The 15,289-nt window shown below is 43.4% G+C and overlaps 1 protein-coding gene across 1 annotated transcript in view; it reads right to left on the bottom strand.

Moving 5' to 3' along the window:
* SCARB2 (scavenger receptor class B, member 2) overlaps positions 1–14,364 on the bottom strand; it is an 18,839-nt gene extending 4,475 nt beyond the window's left edge. The window contains exons 1-9 of the mRNA XM_009324044.1: positions 14,356–14,364; positions 12,447–12,604; positions 8,389–8,536; positions 6,664–6,852; positions 5,801–5,892; positions 4,940–5,059; positions 3,823–4,001; positions 3,156–3,274; positions 1,150–1,223 (exon numbers count right to left, since the gene is read on the bottom strand). Of these exons, the coding sequence (XP_009322319.1) occupies positions 1,150–1,223; positions 3,156–3,274; positions 3,823–4,001; positions 4,940–5,059; positions 5,801–5,892; positions 6,664–6,852; positions 8,389–8,536; positions 12,447–12,604; positions 14,356–14,364 (1,088 nt within the window). The remainder of the gene's footprint in view (positions 1–1,149; positions 1,224–3,155; positions 3,275–3,822; positions 4,002–4,939; positions 5,060–5,800; positions 5,893–6,663; positions 6,853–8,388; positions 8,537–12,446; positions 12,605–14,355) is intronic.
* Between the last annotated feature and the right edge of the window lie 925 nt (positions 14,365–15,289).

Genomic DNA, 15,289 nt, shown 5'->3' with positions numbered 1-15,289 from the left:
AGCTAAGCTGATGTTGAAGGTTACTCATATTTGTAAAACACAGAAACTATTGTCCAAGCAACATGCGCATAGCAGCAAAAAACCCCCAACATTTGGCACACATGAAATAACAGCTTACTCGTAAGCTATGTTAATGTAGCAGCTCCTGGGCGCTAGAAAACGAGGTGGTGCTTTTCTGAAGAAACATCGCCGACTCTCCCAAGAGGACCGGGCAGATAAAGTACTTCTTTTTTAGTTAGAGTATACAGCAAAGCTGTGCCAATAAACACCAGGTCAGAAGCCGAGTAGGAAGAATAGCTATCACACAGCATTGGTGATGAGTAAATCAACACGTCAGAAAGACCCAAGATGAAGGGAACGGTATTTCTGCACAACTGAGCTGCAGTTTGGGGGCATCCCCCTCGAACTGGAACACCCAGAAAACCAGGCAGAATCCACTTGCAACAAAGAAGAAATGGGGCAATTTACTCACACGTTACTTGGGATTGTACACTGTTCCCATTTGCGGGGTTGTACTGACTGCCAAAGATGCAGTACAAAGACTTCTCTTTATCATACCAATGCAGTCACAGGCAGGGTACTTCCCTCCCTCCTGAGTTTTAGATAGGACTTGCCCGCTTTTGTGAGACATACCACTTGGTCTACTTTCTGTGCTTGCTGGGGAAAGGCACGGGCAGCCCTGTGTGGGGTCATGCCTTCTCATTTGGTTTTCATGGGACCGCTGCTGAGAAATGATGGTAACTACAACATGTTTGTCTCCTAAAAGCTGTGAAGAGTAGGACATGAAGGCATGTCCTCACTGCAGTGAGTAGCCACTCTCCGAGTTCTACCTGCACTCCCCTGTGGCAGAGCTTCTCGCTCAGCAAACAAACCTGTGTGATATGACTGATGCCATCACAAGCACCACGTGGAACCTGTCCATAACATCTTGCTTTTCTTGAATACTGTCTTTACTCTGCAGATGGAACTGCAAAATCTACTTGATCTGTGAGAAGAGAGGATACTGCCACTTGTAATTGAGATTTGACTGGATTTCTCTCTCTCTCACTTGGACTCTCCAACCAATATTCCATCTGACCACTGCAGACAAATTAATTTTGAATATCAAATCAGATCTGAGATACCCACCCGGCAGCAGAGAATACTTACAAAAATTCAGGTAATTTTCTGACGTGAACATTGATTTGCATCCGCTTGGCTGCTTGCAGGACAAGCCCTGTCAGCTGGGGAATAAAAGAAATGAGTGTCAAAAAAAAAAAAAAAAAGAGTAAATGTGAAATAATAGGAACTGGGAGAATGCAACCTAATATTTACACTGGTGTGGACTTGACAAGGCAAGACAAGACCCACTTAGCATTATTATTTATTTTCCTTCACCCAGATACTCTTGTAACTCATATACCTACGTTCCAGTCTGCCACTTAATTAAGGAGATGCGAAGAGGCTGCAAGAGAGATAAGGGTGCCATCGTGCTGTGCACACTTACACTTGGGCTACAGAGAGATACCCTTTTTTCTTCCAGGTCGAGCTGTAGTTTTGGAAAAGGCCACCACCTACAGCTGTTTGTTCTGCTTTCTGAGTACTGCTGCAGAGACTCTACAATCTCAGCCACAAGACAAACCTTTCTGTCTAAAGGGTGAAAAACAGATACTGACCAGTCAATGGGAGTGTATGGCCACAGAGATAATGAGTGTGAAACACTTCTCACAGTAATGCCACCAATACAGTAAGAGTTGCAATTGGATGCACAGGAATATTTTCCTCATTCAAGCAGCAAAATTTAGTCTGGAGAGTGGGTGCGAGGAGGGAGGCGCAGAGCTCATTTTATGATAGTACAAAAAAGCTGGATAAGTAGGAGCAGTGTAACAGGAAGAACCTGGCACCAAACCAGATACCAAGCAGCATCTGCACTAGATCTGAAGAGAGAACTATCCATTGCCTCCTGCTTTAGCCACACATAACAGCTTGATGAGTCAGAGTACTCTGTTTCTGTAAACTAGGCACGTTATGATTTTGCTCTTTCCTTCAACCTACATCCGTATGTGTGGATGTAGAGATCAGTGTTGTATTGGTTTTAGCTGGGATAGAATTAATTTTCTTCATAGTCACTGGTATCGGGCTATGTGTTGGAACTGTGATGAAAACAGTGTTGATAACACACGGATGTTTTAGTTATTGCTGAGCAATGCTTACACAGCCTTAAGGCCTTTTCTGTTTCTCACACTGCCCTGCCAGTGAGTAGGCTGGGGGTGGGCAAGAAGCTGGGAGAAGACACAGACAGGACAGCTGACCCAAACCGGCCAAAGGGATATCCCACACCATATGACATTATGCTCAGCGATGAAAAACTGGGGGGAGGAAGTTTGCCAGGGCTGCTGTTGCTCGAGGACTGGCTGGTGGTGACCAACTGGGATTTTTTTTGCATCACTCGTTTTGCTTGGATTTGTTTCTTTTTCTTTTTTTTTTAACTTATTAAAGCGTCTTTATCTCAACCTGAGTTTTCTCACTTTTACCCTTCTGATGATCTCCCCCATCCTGCTTGGGAGGGAGGGAGGGAGTGGCCGTGTGGTGCTTAGCTGCCTACCAGGGTTAAACCAGAAGTGTAAAACCTCAGACCATCAGCTGCATGCTCCCTTTATTTCTGACATTTCACGGTGGGAATACCAACAACTCTGTAAACTTCCATGAAAGACATAATCACCACGCTTCTGTATCTCTCCTCTCATGACTCCATGCTATCTAAATTGAGTCCGACATCCACTGAATCTTTACTGATTTGCTCTCTTGGTCCACGTACCTAGCCTCTTCAACTTGATGAAAACATAGTCAGGATAATACCCAAATGGTTGGGATGGCAGGGTGAACAGAAAAAGTAGCCTCATCTGCTTCCAAGAAATATTTTAACCCCTTCATCTCATCATTACCAGTCTGATGGCATCTCTAATTGCACAGGCACAATGGGAAAAGTATTTTAATTCTTGCTATCCAGCAAAGTTTGCTCTATACAAGCAAATACAAATAGATCAGTTCCACATAAACTAGTACAGCTTCCCCGAGGTCAATGGGACTATGTTGATACACATCACCCAAGAAGGTGACCTAAACCCGTGTGCTTGGATTCACCTGTATAACCCTTTAAAAAAGGCTGCACTTACAGGATTGATGTCCAGAAACGTCTCATGATATTCCTTTTTTGGATGCATGCCCTCTATGTCCTCTATAAACTTTTGATCTGCTTGGTAAAAATGTGGAGCTGATAGAAATATTGGCACACCTGGAACGTGAAAACATAGAAAGTCACCACCTAAAAAAGGCAGAGCAGGATTCGAGGAAGTCTTTGAGGATCTTCCCGCTGCGCCATTTACAGTGAAACGAGAAGTCCATTCTGGAGCTACAGAATCAACACTCTGACTCCCTATCTTCAGAGCAAGAAAATTTTCCCTTCTGCAGCATCAGCACGCCTTCATGTCTCAAGCTTGCATGCTGGTCTTTTGCACCATTTTCATTCAACTACTCCGATGTGACAGCTACCTGGATAAGAGCAGAGGATAAATGCCCAAGCCGTTCAGTATGGATCCTGGTACTTCCTTCTGATTGCTTGATTTAAATCATTGCTGGAGCAGACAGCATCTGACAGGAACATCCCCTCAGATCACTAGTGCATTTTACAACCAAACGATCACTTATTGGTGGCCGATTTCACTGAGCACAGTCATAACCCTACAGGCCTCACCAAACTGTCCTCACGTATTTCAGACGGAAAGGAGAAATATGTTCCCCACTAATGTCCTTCCAGTCTGCTTCCACCGCCTGGTAACATACCTTGCTTGCAGATGCTGACATTGAGGACACCAGTGCCAGGGCAGTTTCCTGGCGGCACGCAGAATCCAGCATTGTCTGGGTTAACTGTCATGTTGGCAAACACCATAGCAGAGGGCACAAAGCGGTAGGTTGGGATGCCTGCAACAGTTCCTGAGCTGTCATACACCAGGTAGAAAGATCTGCCAGGAAGAAAAGCCAGACCCAGATTTGTTAGTCTTGAGCACACACTGACACGTGCTGCAGATGTCTCCTTGGTGATGCCTGTGTATCAACTTAAGTTTACAGTAAGCTAGAGGTTTGGTTTAAGCCCATTCCAACCATCTTCTGTATTAAATTTAATAGGTTTTTGATCAGCAAATACACATCTTGTCATTCTGCTGTTGCACAGAATAGACGGTCCTGTGCCAGCTGTGCTGCTGCAGGGACATTGATGCGGGCCTTCAGCATTTCAGGGTCTCACTCTGGTCCCCATGTTGCTATTGTGTGTTGTGTGAGACAGTGCTGGTACATGCTACTGAGTGGGACAAGGAAAGGAACACAGTCGTGAAAGACAGAACAATTTGGCGAGTCCTGAATTTAGTGTCGCACACATCTGTATTGATTTAAACAGAGAATTTCAGATCGGTTTTGTTCTTCACAGACAGGGAAATGGGCAAGGGAGGAGACAAGGTGGAACATAAGGAAGGAAACATCAAGATTTTCTGCATCTTGTTGCATTTCAAATAGCATTACGTCAAGTCATGAATCACTGAAAAGGGCAATCTGGATTCTCTAAAAAAGCAGGGCACCGAGGAAGATATTGGAGGAAAGTGGCTTTGTGCAAGGTTCATATAAATCTTTCCATTCCCCTCATTACCAGCCTTGCAAGGCAGTCCAGTCTGTTTTTCCAGTCATTTTACAAATTTTCACTTTATTTTGAAATAGCACATCCTTAACTTGATGCAGATTGGGGTTTTTTTTGGTGTAACTCTCTCATCCTTCATACCATGAATAAATGCAGAACACATCCTGCTAAATAAAATCACGGGAGGAAAAACACCAGCCTAACATGAAACCTCAAGAGGAATGGACGTAAATGCTCTGCTTTGAAGTCTGAGTGACATTTTCTTCTCCTTACCTGCAGAAATCGGAAGAAAAGATATAAATGTTCTCATCTTTGCTAATCAGCGGGTGAAAGGATGTCCCGTCTGTTCCATTGATCATGTTACATGTCTCTGATGTCCACCAGCTCAATGACCTGAAGAAAATGAAGCAAAGAGAGTAAGGGTTAAAAGATCTTTGAGCGGTGGTCAGGCGATGCCAGCTCACGGTCTAAGCAAACGAGAATCAGACCTGTACAATGCTAAGTCCTCTTGCCTCAGCTCCACTAACAAAAAAGGTGATTAAAACGGGTTTAAATTGCATCTATAGTCTCTTTAAACTGGCGCCAGGTAAGCAAGAATACGTCTGCAAGAGTTCCTCCCATATATGTAATTGCTGGCAGATGTTTTGTTTAATGGGAGAGGGATGCTTCAGGCAGTTCATCTTTGGCTTCTCTGTAACACATGTTGCCTGCTGAAGAAGTGTTAGATACCCAGGCACAAGATGTCTCAGCCTTGGTTCTGGGTACAGAGCAGCAAGGAAGGGTGGTGTCTGGGAATACTGGCTGCGTAGATGCGTGAATACTGTCCCCAGAGGTGGCTGGGATGGGTGTCCTAGAGGAGGGAGCGGAGAGAGGGTCACCTCTGCCAAGGGGCCGTCAGGCATTCAGAGGTGAGTATTCACAGCAGTCTGCTCTCGAAGGGCCTGGGCTGTCTTCCTTTCATAGTTATATGCCACGTACCAGAATACCGGAGGGCTGGTCTGAAGCTACAGCTGTTAAGAGCTATCGCCATCCTCAGCATAAAAGGACCCTTTCTTTTGTAAACAATGCTTACGTTCATCCAAAATGTGAAAGGGGCAGATTTTGACAGAGGCCACACCACACTGAAAAACTTACTCTTTTCCTTTCCATTCCACAATCCTTGAGAAGTTAAGGTAGTTCATTTCCCCACTTAGGAAAACATATTCTCCATCATCAGTTCCATTCATCTGCAAACAGATACATGAGTTTTTAATCACTCCACTCATTCTGTAACACCTGGCTGATAACTACAACGGGGTGGCAGGAGTTTAAGCTGTCATCACTTCAAATCCACCCTAGGAGTGATGGACTCCCCCTGAGGTTAAGTGCAATTCATTAAACTCCACCTTGAATAGAAATAAGGTGGAGGTGACTGGGCTAGACTCTTACACCTCCCAAGTGAAGGAAATAAAACGTAAGATTAGCCTTTTTTCCCTCTGAAATTTGTCACTGAAAAAAACGCCCTTAGCAAAAAAATAAGCCCACAGAAAATAACCTGAGCACTGCAGATGATCTCCAAGAAACAAGCCCAAAATGACGTGCAAGCAGAAATGCTGTGGAAGCCAGTAATGGCTCCAGCGCAGAAATAACATGCAATTTCAATCAAGTACTAAGGAAATCGGTCAGGGAATTTTTCTAGTAGTTTGCACAACCGGCCCCACAAAGCCCGTGTTATTCAAGTGAGCACAGGCAATAGTGGAGCGGTTTAAAGCCACCCTTGGAAAGCTTATCCATACCTGATAAAAGGAAGTCAGATAAAACACTCACAGCTGTGCTACCAGCCAGTGCCTAGATACAGCCAAACCGAAGAGGGAAGATCTTTTTCCTATCCCTGCAGCCTACCTCCTGGACTCAGTCCAAGTACGACCTTCTCAACTGGCTGGCGATGACAGTCCGAACTCTGTAGCAATGACATCTTTACCCATCTAAAGCATCAGAAAGTCTTGCACACCAGTTACCTTATTAAAGAAACCAAACACTGGATCGATCTCAGGATGCAAAAGGTGAATGGTTGACAGGAGCCTGTCTTTGTAGCCCCACAGTAATTCATGAACGGTGCGAACTGTAAACAGGGATTCTTGGTACAGAAGCAGCAGCACCTCTGTGGCAAACTGAAGAGGGGTTGACCTGGTCCACTCCATCGCAGTCTGCCAGGGGATTGGAATAAGGGAGCAATGGTCAGATTTATTGTAGAATAAATACCAGCTGCGCACAAACACAGACACACAGACACATTTCAGCATTGCACGTATTTCAACTGTATTTTCAGTTTCATTATTTCCACTCGCGGTAAGTAATGTGCTGGCTAACAGGTTCTTCAGCTTTTCTCCCACAGGGATGTGCTCTTGCAGATTCCCGTTCAGCCTGGCACTGGCACACAACCAGCTCAGTTCCATGCCATTAACTGCCATAGTCTTAAGAATGGATTTGAAGTGAAATGTGCAAAACCACTTTCTAAACAGCCTGAATTTCACAAGTATATTACAGCTGGAGACGTGCTTTGAATTTCACCCTTAGGAAGTAACGGTTTACATTTTTAAAAGACAGCCATTTCTGCAAAATGCAAACAATACCAACATTTATTTCCTTTCTAGCTGACAAGTGATTCCACAACATGTCTTTAAAAAGGCAAAAACGGAAGAAGGGAATATTCCTTGGTCGAACCAACCTGTAGTTCTTCTAGTAATGCCTGTTACAGTACACTGTCAAAAATCTGAACAAGAGATAATACTTATCACCACTCAAATGCCTGGGAGGAACTGTAAATACAGTGACTGTATCGTTTGCAACTTTTAGTAAGCTGCGTCCTATCTACTACTATATGCAGTGCATTTATGTATTCAGTCATAAAATCAGACAAGACATTTTTGGAAATGCTGGGGGGAAAGTAGAAATGACTGTACCCTGCAGCTGAAGTCAATTAAACTAGTATGGGGAGTAAAGGCTTAGTTACACAACCAACAAGTATTTTTGTTGTATTAGTATTTGAAATATATAAGAAATATATATATATTAATATATGAAATTAGTATTTCAGTCTAATTTCCTTTGGAAGGTATGACAGCTTTAGATCTGCTTGTTCTCATACTATCCCTGTATGAGACCAAAAATAATGGCCTGCTTCTGATCACCAAAACGAGACTTTCTTTGCAGAGTACTTTCACCTAACACAGTTTGGGGGTGCATGTTTTAACTTTAATTTTATTCTGAGAGCACCTTTTCATTCAGCTGTATCTGAAACTGCTATACTTTTTTTTTTCAGTTTGAGATGCACACTTGGAGGCAATTTTTGCAATTTTGACAGAAACAACCCCAAGCATTCCAAACTTTCTCATTCAAAAGTCAGAGTTCCTCCTATGCATTTGACATCACTAATTCCCTAGTTTCACTTACTCATGGAAACCCAACAAGCCCGATTTCTGCTCATCTCTGAAGCGTGTGTCAGCTCTCAGCGCAAGAGTGAGGCACTAACACAACAGAGGCGTATGGTGAGGGAGGAACATAATTAAAAAAACCCACAACAGTCCAAACCAAAACTGAATGCAGTGTCTGCCCCAGACATAAGCTGCCTCTCTCCTTCTTCAATCACGTTTATGTACCACAAAGGGACAGTATGAAGCAACATGCTGCTAGTTATAAAGTGTGTTAGGATGATTTCCAAGCAGAAATGGAAGAGAGCTCACCACTGCAGGAATATTAACTGTTCTAATCAGGTCCACTTCAGGGTCTCCAACTGACTTCTGAGGTTCAAATATATACGTCTTTGGATTCAGAGCAGATACTTTGGTACCATTGTCCAAAAACTGAACGTGCACTCTTGGCCTGTATTCTCTGAAAAACAAGAGAGTTTGTTCTCTAATCAAGTTAAACAAGTACACGTAACATTAATTGCAATTAACTTATGGCTATTCTACTGCTTTAAGCACATAAAGGGTGGGATTTTCAGTTCATTAGGAGTAGATTCTTTTTTGCTACTGCTGCTGTCAGCAACAAACTCCCCTTTGTGTCAGTGTAAGCTGAATCAGACCTCACAGGGTGCTTCCAAAAATGCCACCCCACATGTTAATTGCACTTTATGTTTTTGCCTCGTCTTTAAAAACCTCCAAGGAAAGAGAACAATTTCAGACAGTACAGAAGGATTTAGAGGCACTATATATGGGACTGCCCTTGAAGTACAATTTGAAAACAAAACTTTTGCCTCTTTGCTGCAGGCAAAATTGACTCCCAGGCAGAACAAGATGCAGGCTTCACGTAAGTCTCGCTAACCTGACCTAAGAACCTACCAGAATCTTTCTGCTGGCTTCAAAGTACTTTGCAGTAGGACTTCTGGGCTTACATGTGACACGACCACAGAACAAGCCTCATTTTAGCTCTTCTCCTTTAATTCTCAGGCAGGAATCCTGGATACGACAGAATTCAACTGAATTTTTGCCGTGGACTACTCATGGCCTGGGAGGTTGCTTCTGTTACTGTCTAAGCACTCAGACAAGCAGCATAAAACTCAGGATTGCTGACAAACAAGTGCAGCTGGCAAGAAACATCAAATGCTACCTGCTGGCCTGATGAGGAAGTCGGATCTTAATTACCCTGAAACACATGTCATAACCATAATTCAGTCCATTGCTACTACCATTTTACAAACAAGAAATATACAACACCGCAGAACTGGCTGGCTCAGGCTCAAAATGAACTATACGTGTGTCTTCAGCAAATCCGAAAAGGGAAATGGCAGGTTGTCTGCTCACAGCATGATCCTTTTGCCGTACACATGAAGTGAAACACGCTGTATTTCTACATTCACAGTCTACATTCACTCATGAGTTTGGTGACTTTTACACTGCTTTGCTTTCTGTGTAACTTTTAATTTCTAAGATGTGAAGGTGAATTACTCTGCAAGACCCTGTGCTATGATGTTTTTCGTTCATTTCAGGTCCTAGATCCTATCCTGGCTGCACTAGATCCATCAATGCAGCTTCATGACAGGTTGTATTACTCTGGTCCAGTCTTTCAAATTTAAAGCAAACTGGAAAGGCCCGTGAAACTATTCTTGGTAGAAACCAACCACTTCCCATCTTCCTTACACAAACAGCGTATCTACCACTTTTCAGCATCCCTACCACCTAGGGACATTTTCGTCTGGCAACACTTCCAGCTTGATTTAGCAAGAGCCTCTTGTACAGCAATCTATTTTATACCCTAGGGCTTGAACCGAGGGGATGGGAACGGACATTTGTGAAGTGCATTCCCTAAAATAGACCAGAGTTAACCTGAGAAGCCTCTCCAACTCTAAAAAGGACGGAGAGGAAAATAATACTCCCTGATCAGGGATATGAGTAGGAGGATCTCAGATGTTAAAGACAAAGAGCTGTAAATGTGTGCAAGACCAGACAATATTCAAGTATTCTTTGGGACTCAGCAGTGGGAGGCAGATAAGCAGCTTGTACTTTATAACTAATTGTTTTATACGCTGCAAATTCAGCTTCCAGGATTTAAAAACACAAGCACTACTACGTTTTTGTTACAGAATCTACCTCTGCGCTAACTGGGTTTACAATGTATGTTCATCAAAACTATGAATTGCAGGAAGAATATGCAGGAAGAGATTCTATTTAGCCATTCCACCTCCTCTGTGTCACTCAATTTCCTCTGCTTGTCTGGGCCAGTTCACTTCCAGCCTTTCTCCCCAGTATCCTGTTTTCTATAAAACACTGAGCCATGCACTTACTTCATGTTAGGGCATTTTAGGTGTTCTGCCACACGCTAAACCTAAAAGAGTCTTTAATGCTTTGCTACACCGGGCCTGCGAGACAAACTTGGTATTTATTCTCTGGCTTGAGCACACAGTACGTCTGCAACATCCCTCCCTTCTCCCTCTCCTCCCACATGCCTCCTCTCTTCCCCCACACACCGCTGACTGTCTGGTACAGTTGGCAGTGACAGCTAGGCAAGGATTAAAGAATCTGCTGGAAAAGAGCACTCCACTTTCTAACTTTCCTCTTTGTTCTATCAGAGAGAGCACAGCACAATCGAATCCTGTTCAGACATGTCAAAATCGGGCTAACCAAACAAGCCAGAAGTAACTGAAACACGCAGCGCTGGAACGCGCAGCCTCCCTCCCTCGCACCGCAATAAACAATTCAGGGAGCCTGCGTCACCCGATCCGCTCACAGCCAGCCTGTGGCGCGCGTTGAAGGGGAAGGCTCTCCCAGCAAGCCACAAACCAGCAGCTCAGGCTGGGCCTCCCTCGGGCACAGACCAACCCAGCCAGCTACACCACCAGCCCTGTCCATCCCACTGAATTCTTTCACAGGTAAGGTGCGGCTTCACAAACCAGGCTGTGCATGACACCCAGAAGACACTTGGAGCTAAGGAAAGGGAGAAAAAGAAACTAGGGAAGGGGACTGAGTACCAGGGTGCAGAAAAGCCTATGTGGTTTCATATAGCTCTATAACACCTAGAGCTGGCCCTATTTATCTTCCTGACAGAGAGAATGCACTGCTGACTAATTATCAGCATTATACTACAGAGACCTGAAGAAAACCTTGGGAACTTGAAAGCTTATGTATCTTTTCTCCAGCTCTACCGGTTTATGTAATACAAGGTTATTTTGCCAAAGTACCACATGTAGTTTGCCAAGGCTAAACAGACACAGTACTGAAATACAGAGGAGGTAGGGGAAAAGATTGATGGCAGAGGGTGAAGCAAAGCTGAGGTGTGGGAGGAAAGAAACAGAAAGGCAAGACATGCTGCAGAGACCAAGGCTACCGCAAAGGCTCTGCCTTTTATTCGACAGTATTTTTTTCAAATACTAACAACCAGATTCTGATCATTTTGCAGCTTACGTAAAGACGACTCTTTCCTGCACTGAGCCGGTGCCCGGTCTGAATGAGCATGTGTGACAAAAAGTGAGACTGACAATGAGAAATCAACCTTTTTGCCGTGGTTCTCCCACCTCCGTGACTTCAAAGACCATAATGCTTCCTGCCACAGGACTGCTCCCGGTTTACACTGCTGCATGCAGCAGAGCAGAATGAAGCTCTAAAGGAAAACTCATTTGTAAGGTGACTTTAAAATCTCTCCACGTGCAGCAGACTCAGACACCTCAGTGCGTAGCCATACCACGCAGAAGGAGAGTTCAAGAGGCTGGATAAGCTCCAACACCGCACGTGGCCTTAGTAAGTCTGTCTGTCCATAAAAATGGTAGGTACGTCTGACTCTAAGCAGGTTTTATAGTGAGGGTTGGCTAAGAAAGATCCCTGTAGCACCACTCTCTGACTGGTTTTCTGGCCACATTTTTACTGATGTGAATTGTGCAACTTCAGCTAGGAACTAATTTCTGAGTGAACACATGAATCACACTTTTATGCAACGCTCCTCTCCCCAGACTCTGAAACATCACCCAACCAGTCACTGTCTTTTCTCTCATAAGGCAGCAGGCCAGGATGCAAACAACTTCCTCTGTGTTCAGCAGCTGAGGAACAGCAGCACACAAGCAAAATCTTGCCCAAAATCTGATAGAAGTCACTGGCTTAATCTGAAACTGATTGCAGGTTCTCCAAGTGTCAGTCTACTTGTACTGTCTGGATGGTGTATGACCATGCTCCCTTGAATAAACTTTTACTCACACATTAACAGCTAGGTTTTCTCCTAGAATGGGATCCCAAGCGTTCTGGATCCCATTTTTTGGCTTCCTCACACACAACAGGTTTAGTGAAATGTGAAAATAGTGAAATGGTCCTACCGGTAGGTGTATGGCCCTATTTCCTCTACAAGAGGAGTATCGCCTTGAAGCACTTCTAAAGGATTTGTCACATTAAAAAAGTAGAACTGCATGTAGACTGGTGGAGGAGGATCCTCCCAGGCTTCAAAGGTTTCCGTGCCATTTTTCAATACTGTTCCCTGAAACAAGAGAAAGACAGATTAGCTGTTAATGATAGACGCTGTATGATATTTATAGGAAAGAGAGGAATTCTATGCCCTCGGAACAAGCACAGGCAATAGGATTCGAGAACCCAATTCTACAAATGTTTATAGAAATGTTTTACTTTGAAGCACCTCACTAAATATCAACAAGATCAGACACATGCTACAATGGCTTGCAGGCTAGGGGGATACATTTGTTGCGTTTGCTGTTCCACTTCTTCCCACAAACACTTCTGCCTGACATTTTTCAGAATGAAGACTTACCAGCTATCACACAAAGATCCTGTTGCATTTCCTCTATCAGCAAAAACCAAACCTGGTGTAAGATACCACGAAACATGCCAACATTAGAGATAAAAGCGGAACTCAACAGTGGCAGGCCAAGAGGTCCTAAGAGAGACCCCTTAGGAGTAACAAGGCCAGAAAAGAACCTTAGATTCCTTGTGTTTATGATTTCTTTGCCTAAGAATGTCAGATTCCAGTACAGCTGTGAGTCTGTCTCAAAAGCAATTAGAATTTGTTCTTCAGTGGCCTGTGAGGAAAACCTGCAATTGACAGAAATTTCTTTCGTGTAGGCATACTGGGATTCCTGACTTTCTGAGGTCTCTGAATAGGGCACAGATTCTTCACAGTTTATCTTTAATTACTTTCCTACAGCAATGAGAGCACATGCATCTCCAGACCCATGGACTGTCAGTCTGTTTTGTAACCAATAAAACATGGACCTACAAAACAAAAGCTATACATCATTATTTTATGACAGAAGCACTTAAGTAATGAATCATTAGGAATTAGGTAATTCCTTCACCTACCAGCATATACATGTTATAAGGAAAGTCACAACTGTACCTATACGTAGCTCTATTAGAAACATATAATATAGGTCTCAACCCCTCATTTTATTACCATTCCATTTTAGATAAAATTCACCCCAACTACAAAAGCATCACCACCAACACCACCAAAATCAAGGCTTTTCATATAGCTGTAACACTGGTACTGCTACTGTGGTAGTAAAGAGAAGCTTGGCTTGCAGAGTGGAATTTTCAGGAATAAGCACAAAGAAAACTATATCTTTGAAAACCATGTCACCTGTAGGCGGAAGAAGGGGAGGGGGAGAATAATTTGCAATTAAATGGGTCTCATCAACACTTGCTCTTTTTATTCTTTTGAGAAAACAAGTCAAATATTGTAAGTGCAAGCTCAAAAGCAGGGAAGACTGGACAGCTGCCATTTCTTGGTTACTGTTTATGGGGTCTTAACTTTATCAGCCACAGTTGCCTCAGGACTCATTCTTGGCCTTCCCACTTAAGGAGCTGTTTTCTCTCCATGTAGATTTAATTTTGAATGATTAGATAAAGAGAAGACTGTTTCAAAGCAAAGCTTATTGGCAGGAGCTTGGAATGGCAGCGGTATTACTGAATAGCAATGAAAGCCAACCCAGCTGGTAGCACTTTGCAGTTGCAGACTGCTTTCCGCTGAGAATTTAAAACCACGTATTCTGTGCACACCGCAAAACACAATATATTGTAGACATGTTCAGGAGCTTTGTGCATTTCTTTGGAACTACCAGCACCTCATATATACCATTTCCTACACAGCCCAATGCTTTTGATCCTGTTTTCTTGCGATCTGTGCCAAGGCGGCTCACCCCTGTATTCACACAGAGCCCTCCTGAAGTTGGTTTGTAGGATCAGGAACAGAAAATCTCCCCAGATTAGGCATACCGTTTCCATGATGCCACCATAAAGGGCTGGGAGCGAGACAGCAATGTATTTAAGACACCTACAGATGCCCGTGATAGCTTTTCTCCATATGCAAATAACCACATTACAAAGTCAATTATTTCAGAGGTGGTGGTGTAGCGAACTACTGATGTCTGCTCCCTTCCTAAGTTGTATGAAGCTCACATCTCTCACGTGCATGAAGCACAATGAGTATAAGCTTGACACTGATAAACAGAGTAACTATTGCCTGACTGGACCTTAACCATCCATATCTAGGAATTTGAACTGTTCCCCAACAACTACGAAGCATATTCAGGGCACCTATCTATTGCTCAAACGTCTCTCATATGAAGCAACTACAGTGAGAGATTATTACTCAGTCTAAACGTGCAATGTTTAAAAAAACAAGTGCACCCTGGTCATATTCATTCCAGTTTTAGGCTCCGGTCTATCCTTTATGACATTTACGAAGTGCAGGGAGGCCACGTCCCCTGTCCCCCTCTCCTGAGCTAGACTGAAAACAAGAAGCTCCCCAACTCGATGTAGCATTGCTAAATGTAACATGGGTTTCTACCACGCTCTTTATATATACACATATGCACCAGATTACACGCAAAGAGCATTAATAAGAAGGAAATTAAGGAGCTTTTCTCTGGCAGTTTCGTTTAAATACAGGCTCTTGTGATTTTGGAATCATCTGGAAGATGGGATTCAGAGCAAAAGGGTAGTGAAACAAAGTCATCTGATGATTTTTTTGCTGGATCTGCATGACACCGTTTGGACCTCCCACAGAAATGACGTGTCTATTTATAGCTCTGTACAGTGACAGCCCCAACTGTAAACCCAGATTCACAAACTTCTGAGCTGGATTCAGATAGATTCCCGTGAAACTCTCAAATAATAATATACAGTAAGCTCTCTTCTTCTATTTTTC

This window comes from Pygoscelis adeliae, unplaced genomic scaffold (assembly GCF_000699105.1).
Source record: "Pygoscelis adeliae isolate BGI_AS28 unplaced genomic scaffold, ASM69910v1 Scaffold55, whole genome shotgun sequence".
NCBI classification, from domain to species: Eukaryota; Metazoa; Chordata; class Aves; order Sphenisciformes; family Spheniscidae; genus Pygoscelis; species Pygoscelis adeliae.
The sequence above is the reverse complement of the archived record's forward strand: the minus strand, read 5'-3'. Positions and strand labels throughout refer to the sequence as shown.